Source organism: Seriola lalandi, unplaced genomic scaffold (genome assembly GCF_002814215.2).
Source record: "Seriola lalandi dorsalis isolate HSWRI2012SDOR001 ecotype SW California unplaced genomic scaffold, Sedor1 jcf7180002054412, whole genome shotgun sequence".
Taxonomy (NCBI): Eukaryota; Metazoa; Chordata; class Actinopteri; order Carangiformes; family Carangidae; genus Seriola; species Seriola lalandi.
Window position 1 is genome coordinate 1206484 of NW_019524965.1, and position 9726 is coordinate 1216209.

Here is a 9726-nt window from a genome sequence, read left to right on the forward strand (position 1 = left end):
ACACACACACACACACACACACACACACACACAGACACAGAGAGCAGCACAGGTGCCATGGGTGTTACTGAGGGAGGGGTAAGGATGAAACTGCATGCTTAGGTTACAGCTGCGGCTTGGGATGATTCATACAAAGGTGGCAGTGTTGGGAAAAAAAAAAAGAATTAATTTACACATTTAAGGGGGGAAAAAAAAATTAGTTCAGAGCTTTGAAAACTTTGAAACAAGGAAAATATTCAACAGAACTGAAAATGTCATGTAATGTCATGTCATCGACAGAACAGATTTCTCGTCAGACCAGACTGTTTATTAATATATAGAGATATGTTTTATTTAGAATACCTTTGTAAAAAGTCACCATACATTCAAGGTCAATTTTTAGTATCACATTTTTCTGGTTTCCCTCCACAGCATGCATAAGATAAACACTTCAACTAATCAGTAGTTTCTCATTGTTTCTGCAAATATATTTTTTTTCTTTTCTTTTTTCTTTTTTTTTTACAAGGACAATAAAGTTTTTAAAAGAAAAGACCAAAAAACTACATAGCCACTCAGGGAATACAATCATAAATAACACTGAGAGCTGCAAGAGCCGTGGTTGTGGTTTAACCTAGAACTAATTCACAGCTGTTATTTTGAGGATACTCATCAAAAATGAAAGATCAAAAAGCCCCCTCCGAACTCACTGTGGCTTCAGAAGAAAAAAGACCAAACTGCAGGTTTACCGGAGTGAGGCTTTTTATTTTAACTGACAATTCTGGCAGTAAGTTCAGCCTAGAGGGGGCGAATAAATAAATAAATAAAAAGGTTTCTGTGGGGCTTAGTTTTAGGTTTAATTAAAATTTTATATGAAAGCCTGCAATGATCATAATACAGTGCAATTTGGTGGACTGACGGAAACAATTTATATATTTATATATCTATATATATATATATATATATATATATATATATACTGTATATTTTTGAAGCTCAATTGGAAATTTGATTAATTGCACATAAAGTGTGTGTTTAATAGAAAAAAAAAAAAAAAAAAAAAAAAAAAAAAAAATAATAGAAAAAAAAAAAAAAAAAAAAAAAAAAAAAAAAATAATAGAAAAAAAAAAAAAAAAAAAAAAAAAAAAAAAAATAATAGAAAAAAAAAAAAAAAAAAAAAAAAAAAAAAAAATAATAGAAAAAAAAAAAAAAAAAAAAAAAAAAAAAAAAAAAAAAAAGAGAAGCAAAGTAAGGCAAATATGACACACCCTCCGGACGGAAAATCATGTCTAGCAATGACACAAGGAAGCACAGCGCGACCTACGGGATCTCTCAGAACAGAAACATAGTAATCTGCTGCACAGCCTTACTTTGAACAAAGCTTTTTTTTTTTTCTTTTTTTTTTTGAGCGTGTGTGTGTGTGTGTTTGGTGGGAACTCGATAATACTGGGCCCACGTGTGCTTAAAAAGGCCATTCAGCCAGTGGCTTTAGTACAACGACATTGAAGTCTTTTGGCACTTGTACAGTACATGAACATGTCCTTTAGTTTGACGAAATGACACAACCATGTACATGCATGAAAGACAAGCAGTAGCAAAGGCAGTCTCTTGAGAGATCAGTCCGTGATGGTGGACTGTGATCAGAGATCAGAGTATTCAGAGTCCATATCGCTGCATGCCGAGCAGGTAGGGCCCGCTCTGGCTCTCTCGCTCAACGCAATCCTCCACCCACCAACCGCTACTGTCCACACCGACACCACCAGCAGCAGCACCCAGGATGGACGGAAGGAGGAAAGGAGGGACCCGGGGAGGAAGAGAGGACAGAAAGGAGGGATGAAACTGGCCTCTTCCACTTGGAGAAGAAGGGGTGTGTGTGGAGGCAGGAGGAGGAGAGGTGGAGATAAGTAGACAGGAGGGAGGAGGCTAAGAGGAGGGGAAAGATGGGGAGGAAGAGGCCCCTGTGCTATCCGGAGCTGTCTGTGTCTGTCTGTATGTCTGTTCTCACACAGTCGAAATCAATTTGCCATCAGGACTGTCACTGTGGAACAAAGAGAGAAGGAAGCTTGCCAGGTCGGACACACTCAGAGAGAAATGAAGACAAGACAGGCACAAGGAGGCAGAGTAGAGTTTAGGAGAAATGTAGGTGGGGTCAGGAAAAATCTACTTCGCCCCACCTACAGCTACAACTCCAAACACACCTGCCGTGATCAGGAAGATTGGACTTCCAATTCCCTCATCAACACTTTTTTTTTTTTTTTTTTTAAATACAGAAATATTTGCTGATTGCATATTGTTGCCCATATTAAAGATGTTTAGTGAAGGTTCGCCTCTACCGGTCACTGAAAAGTAGACAAATGCTACAAGTTACTGTTGATGAGAAAATCATCAAGTCATCTCCTTAGCTGGAGGGATGTAGTGTTAGATTAGTCTGTTGGGGGTGAATACACCCTGCAGGACAGTGTTGTCTCAAAAATACTGATACAGAAAAAAAACACACACACACATTCAGAGCAGACAAGAGTATGCAAAACAGCTTGACACTGGTACCCAAAGCCCCAGGCTGGCAAGCAGTGATGACTGAGATGAGGTCAGCATGATGTCTACTGTCACAACATGTACTCCACCAAACATGAGTGCACATACACTCAAGGCCATGTGTCTCTCTCTCTTTCTCTTCTCTCACACACACACACACACACACAAACATTTCTGTACATATACACGAGAATGTACTCCCTGATTGGACAGAAACAGGCACAGCATAATTCCTAACCCTAACCTCACATAACCCTAGTGAGTCAGCAAGGACTTGATAGGATTACAGTTAAAATACACTGGGCCAAGAGCACGCTGACTATAAACTGAGACACTGACCCCACTAGACTGCATTCATTACTTTAAAGAGCTATTTAAAAAAAAGAGAAAAGAAGAAAGGACAAAGAAGACACAGTAAAAAATATTCAAAGGGAACAATGTGAATACATCTGACAAGGTGGGGGTTTTAAAACTAGAGCAAAATTAAATGTGTCGCTTGAGCTTAACTCTAGCCCTGAAAGTCCTGAAATGATGAACGGATTAACTGAAGCAAACAAAGCTGAACATCTTGTTCTAGATTCTATAATGTCAGAATTTGCTGTTTTCCTCTGTTTCATGTCACTGGAAATTGATTATCTTTGTGTTTCGGACAAAACTAGTTTTTGAAGACAGCTATAAGAAACTGTTTTACAGACTCAATGATTAATGGAAGAACCCCCCCTCCCCAAAAAAATTAATAAATAAATAAAAGAGCAAATGATATCCAATAGCCTTACTCCTCATACTATGTAAATGTGGGTGAGTGTACTATATATTATATGAGTGTATAATATAGCATCCCAATTCCATACTACATACTAACGGCGTACAGAATATACTATACTCTTTGCAGTTAAGAAACCAATGTAACATTTCTATCACAAATAGATGCAAAAAGTGACATCAAGATTAAAAGTCACAAAACAAAAGCAAATCATTCATGATAAATACTTTGTTCTGTTTTTCACTTGCTCCACCAGCTCAACAACAACATCATCATCCACGACACACTAAAAGAAAGAAATCTGCACTGTTTTCTATCCATACTGAGTTATTGCGATATACAGAGTGCATTTATACACACTCAAAACCTGCTTAGAGTGTGTATGTAGCATTAAATTGGGACACTCCGTATGTTAAGCAGTTGCCTTGCTGTCTCTTCAGTGTTACAGCTTGTGCGTGCAGGAGCCATTTATCTGAGGCTGGCCTGCTCTCGTGTCTGTCTCTTAGGAAGGTTCAGTACTTCCACTAAACTATCCAAAATAAGCACTTCAGATGGCAGCAGCAGTCATACAGTATCAGTCATTTCTTAAAAAAGGGAAGGGCAGAAGAGGCACTTACCTTGTGGCAAAGCGGCTGTCATAATCCTCAATAGCAGGCTGAAAAGATAGAAGTAACATTCTTCACTTTATGTGCCTGGGACTGAAGTACCTGCTGTACTCGGATACAAACACTAGGTGGCAGCAGAAACTGAGCACAAGTCTCCTTTTCTGTTACTGCAGGATTACTCATATCCAATTATGCAACATAAGACTAAACCAGATGGGAGGTTACAAATTAAGCGTAACAAGTGTACTAACTGTATTGTTCATGGGGCACTACACATGTTAAATTGTACCTACCTGCGTGCCAAAGCCTGCCATGCTGTAAGGGCGCGGGCGAGTCTGCGCTAGGCTCTGTGCCAGCAGTCGGGCGGTCAGGCCGTAGTCAGGTGTGGGCAGTGATGCATCGCTCTCCAACAAGTTCCCTGTGCTGCTACTTTTCCCATGGTTCAAACTGGAGAGGTAAAAGAAGACAAAGGCCTCAGACTTGGGCTCATTTAGTCGATGTATGTGGAAAAAAAAAAAAAAAATGCAACGTACTTCACTCTGAGCTTTTCATTGTCGCTTTCAGGGAGCACACGTGTGTAGGAGAATGGGAACCATCCACGCCTGAAAAGAGGGAAGAACTTGTTAAATGTATATTGTACTTTTGATGTATCTAACTGTGGGACAAATATTTATCCAATCTCGCTGGATGGATTCAGGCGAAATAAAATAAACTGCTTACATCTTGTTCTTCTCATTCTCCCCATAGTGCCAGCCATCGCGGGCTTCAGGCACTAGCAGGGTAATGACATCTCCCTCGGAAAAGCTGAGCAGGGTGCCGTTGTCACCCGCGGCGTGGGAGAAGATGGCCTGGACACGGGAGCGCCCGTTCTTTTCCAGGCCTGCTGCCATGGAACTGGACCTGGGAAGGGTCCGTGTCTCACCTGAAGCGTTTGCAGACAGACGCAGATGGTCAGAGACATACCTAACATTATTAACAGTTCAGAAACACACAAGCTCAGAATAGCTGGTGTCTGTGGAGCAAACTGAAGGTGAGATTTAGGCCCAGTCAGCAGCCAGGCAGATGTCCTAAATTTAGAAATATGGTAAATGCACTTTTGTATAGCATTTGTAAACATCCATATCTCAGTGCCGGATTAACTGGTATAATCACCATAAGCATCTGAAACAATAGTTGAAAAGATTATGCTAATATTTCTCACAAATCTTGTTGCTAAGAGGACGCTGACAGTTGTATCTGCCCCGCCTTTGGGACACTGAAGAGCACTGAAGATGGTAGTTGATGTCAGTCTAAATGCGACTGCCCTATTTATATGACGTTAAAATGCTTCTCAATATATTTGGAAGTAAAATGAGAGGAAACGTTTTTGCCGTTCTGCTTGTGAATTTCTCGCTGCAATGCTGCTGCTGCTCATTAAATTCTAGGGAGCGTTGGGATATCTTACCCACGGGGTTCTTATTCTTGGCGGGGGCAGGCCTGCGCACAGGGAGGGTGTTGGAGTAGACATCGCTGACCTGTCTCTGAGGCTGAGCCTGGGACGGGCCCTGCACCTGGGTCTGAGGGGATGAAGGCCTGACTTGAGACACGGACATAGTCCCCCCATCCGTCCAATATTCCTCTCCGTGGACTCCTGTTGTCCCATTGACCATGGACATACCATCAGGACCCATCAGCCTCTGGAATAAACGAGCAGACATATGTATTCAAAATGGCTCATCCTGCAATTCTACAGCAGCCATCTTGAAACATTTAGATGAAGCTGAAGCAATGATATGCGTTTAGATTAACATCTGCTGCGTTCGTATAAATCAATCCTGATAAAGAGATAAATCATAACTTTGAAGCTTACGTCGGAGATTTTAAAGTCTAGTGAAAGTTCATCTAAGTCTAGTCTGTCAGCTGCTGCCCGGCATGAAATGTAGACTCTACACAGCTCATTAAGTTGAGTGGCATCTTTAAACCGAGACTCTCTCCGATTTGCTTCTTTATGGAGGGCTGAAGGAGGATGAGCAGACATTAGGACAGAACTGTTAGCTGCTTCACAGTGGTGCTACTGCAGAAAATTGAGTGAAGTAATCCCAGTCACGTTCCACAGTTCTCTCGAGAAAGGGGATTTCTGTATAAAAACACCCTCATTTAAATGTGTGATGTTACACTCAAAACTGTCACTACAGATCATCATCAAGTTTCATATTTGTTCTGGCTTCAACTTAGCCTCCAATAGGTTGGTTAGTAATCGTTTGGTTATCTATATAAAACAGCAGCATATTGATTATAACAAAAAAAAATACATAACCTTAAATAAATCAAATTGTGGCATGTTTTCATCCCCTATTTCCTAAACTCACCGCTGGATGCCCAAGGCCGCTGCCCATGAAGACGGCCAGCTCCGGGGGCACAGGAAGAGGCTGGGCTCCAGGGATGGGGTCTGAGATGACCAGGTTGGATTTGGAGGTATGCAGGGGGCTTGTACCCCCAAGGGCGGCAGAGCCCATCTGCTGGGCCAGGAGCATGGCCCTCTCTGGCAGCTTGTTGGGGTCTGAACAGGCCTGTTGCCACACTGGGATCTTCTGGGTTAGAAGGTCTTTACCCTGAACGGAGGAACGAAAGATTGAAGAAACACAAGAAAGAAAAAAAAAAGAATAGAAATACAAAGCATGCAAGAAAGAGGAGATGTTGATGTGGCTGAAATGTGCAGGGAAAAGAAAGCTCAGTGAAGCAGTTTCTTTGCTCAACCTTCAATTTCCTCCCTATTCTCTAAAAACACTCGGTCCTCAAAGATTTTTCCTCACTGTGTATCCTAGACCACTGGCCTTTGCACAGCTATGATAATGTGCTGCGTGGGTGAGCCAGTCAGACAGACTGACACACAACCAAGCTCCCCACTGCAGCGTCTCACAGCCTGTGGACGCGGATAAACTATAGAAATAGAATTTAATGCATACATTGTGTATGAATGTACAGTATATATAAATAAATATAAAGACAGGTTTGTCCCTTTGTATGTGCCAATTTGTAGCTCTCACCATAGCTTTCTTTCTTTCGCTCTCAAACTCACACACACACACAAAATACGCACACAACGAACCCTCTGGGAGAGGGTTCTTCAGTTTGCTGAAGGTGAACTCTTCCTACGCACACCCCCCAATCCTGATTAATGACTAGACTCCATGTTGAAAAACGAGGCAGCAGCACAGTCCACACACACACACACACACACACACACGCACACAGGCACTCTCCTCCTTCAGCCACATCTTCAGGCTGGCAGTTCACACCTACCAGTAATCCCAGGAGAGAGATGTACTCCATTACCCAAGAATTTGATATTCATGGGTAATGGATAGGTGTACATCTGTAGTACACACACACATAAAAAAAAAGACTAAATCCTGCTTAATAACACTCCATTACTTCTGATGGGATGATATAGAGGGAAATCTGTTCGGATTCTTGTTGTTGACTGTCGTTGTAAACAATACGGATGAGAAACATTCTGCAACTCTCGTCCCGTTCATTGCACCGAGCTTTGATTCCAGTCCATCTTCCTCTGGATTTCGTATTTGATGCCTTTTTCTTTCAGTGGTTCACGAGTTGAACGAGCGAGGCAGTCCTCTACACAAAAAGGTGGAGAGACGCTCGATGGTGCAATGATGGATTACAGCTTCAGATATGCCCGTCAGCTGGGCATTGTCTACAGTCTTAATGAATTTTTAAAATGAAGAGGCCCCTATGAGCGCTCAAAGCTAATGTGACTTTGAATTATATATCTCCTCGTATGCTCTTTTGGCTGAACAATGGTCTATAGCAGGTGAGTTCCAAATAACACAGAGCTGACAGATGAGGAGTAGTTGGCTGTGATCAGCACAATAGCACAACGGGAATAAGTTACGTTTTAGAAATTGACCTAACAAGCTCTGCACATGCACCACAATGAACATAAACATGTTTGTTTTGAGTTGAATGATCAAACGTACTGGAGACAGGCTAAGCTCCACTTCTTACTGAGGTGCTATTGCAAACAAGTGCTTTATGGTTAAACCATTTATTCATGGGAAAACTTATTTTGGCCATAAACTCATATCATTATTAAAGTCCTTTTTTTTCCCAAAATCAATTTCTTGCAATGAAGCCCCTCACGCACATGCTATGTTCTGCCAAAGGTCAAACAAGGTTTGTATATTTCAAATGAGAGATGCCCACATCTGCTGTTTTGTCCTTTTCTTTCTCTCCAATTTTACAAACAATGATGTCATGCATTTTCTGTGTAACAATCAGTTCTGCAACATTTGAATCAAAATATGATGACAGTTGTGGAGTTGTTTGTTTGTGTTGTCAATCACATCTGACACAAGTTTTTCAGTGGAAAAAAGTCTTAAACTCCTTATTTAGTCTAGTATATAAATACTTGAAATTAGAAAGTTTTGGGGGGTTTTTAGAAGGGCAGTAATGACTTAAACAACTGCAGCTATTCTCACTCTTTATCCATCTTCTTTATTAAAACGCTTGGACTCACCTTGCCATGGTAGGCACTGCTGTTTTTGGCCACGGCGCACTGGCGGTCCACCAGGAAGCAGTACCTGCGACGCTCCTCAGACAAGGCTGTTTTATATCCCTCGGCGATGAAGGTGTCCAGCTCGGTCTGCTTACTGCTGATGGTCTCCACAAACTGAAAGGGGAACACACACACAGACACGTGGCCATGAGTACAATTTAAAAACTGTGACACGTATTTTTTTTTTTTTTTTTTAGACGTAATATTTCCAGAAATCACCATCATTTAGCATGACAATTTTCTAATAAATACTGTCTTTTATTTCATATGCCTAATTATTTTTTGATTTAGAACCTTCTGCTGAGATAGGTAGAAATAGATTTTGGTTACTTGCACAGTCGGTCACTAACAGCTTGGGAAAAAAAAAATGCCTAAAGCCATTTGTCACATTAGGTTGGTAAGGCCAGTAGACAGAAGGTCTGACAAGGACAGTGTCCAAGCAGCTGGCTAACATCTAAGTCCTTTTTTTTTTTTTTTTTTTTTTTTTTTTTTTATTAAAATAACACACTGCTTCACATTCACACAATTACACACATTCGCACCTAGGAGCTGCTCAGTGCAGCGCAGTCTTGTACTGTCAATCTCTGCACAGCTCCACTGGAGCAATTAGAGGTTAAGTGCACCTTGGCGGTAATAGTTGTGCAGGGAGAGAGCCTCACTCAGTAACTTTCTCTGGACAGATTTTCCCTGCCGAGTGCTACCGAGGTGGAGGCAATTATGACTGAAGATTCCCGTGGTGTGGAGGAGGAACTGCTCACAAAGACCCACTAATCCATTTTTACAAGTGGGACAATAACAAATAACAGGTGTGTTAATGTGTTTGTATGCGAGTGAGTGACAGACAGAGAGAGAGAGAGAGAGATCCAGAGCTGTCAGTTTGTCTCAACAGGAGCTCTCTAGAACATGGGAAATGTCTCACAGAGTTCACTGAAAACAAACATGCACACACACACACACACACACACACACACACACACACACACACACACACACACACACAGGTCAGTGGAGAGAAGCTACATGGAGTCTCATTTTGAAGAGGAAATGGCATTTAGGTGTTTCTGCGAGTGCGTGCACACTGCACACGCTCGTCAGGCACTGTATTTACAAACAGCAGAGTTTGCATGTCAGCTGAAAGTTTGAGACACTGCTCGTCTCAAAGTAGGTCGACTGAGCCCAGTTTCATGGCTTTGATATTGTAACATCGGCTGATAAATACTGACCTAGAAGAGAGTGTTATATTTACTGGCGTTGATTTGATGTCAAATGAACTTTTCTTGTGGTGGTGGTGG

General features: G+C 41.5%; 1 protein-coding gene across 7 annotated transcripts in view; it reads right to left on the reverse strand.

The window, feature by feature from the left end:
- Positions 1–9726, reverse strand: part of baiap2a (BAR/IMD domain containing adaptor protein 2a) — a 53390-nt gene that overhangs the window by 2683 nt on the left and 40981 nt on the right. For 4 of the 7 annotated variants that reach the window (XM_023410063.2, XM_023410065.2, XM_087175088.1 and 1 more), the window contains exons 7-13: positions 8396–8548; positions 6228–6470; positions 5324–5555; positions 4600–4801; positions 4413–4481; positions 4173–4326; positions 3892–3929 (exon numbers count right to left, since the gene is read on the reverse strand). In XM_023410063.2, coding sequence (XP_023265831.1) covers positions 3892–3929; positions 4173–4326; positions 4413–4481; positions 4600–4801; positions 5324–5555; positions 6228–6470; positions 8396–8548 — 1091 coding nt within the window. The other 3 variants (XM_023410062.2, XM_023410061.2, XM_023410064.2) reach the window with 3 other exon arrangements.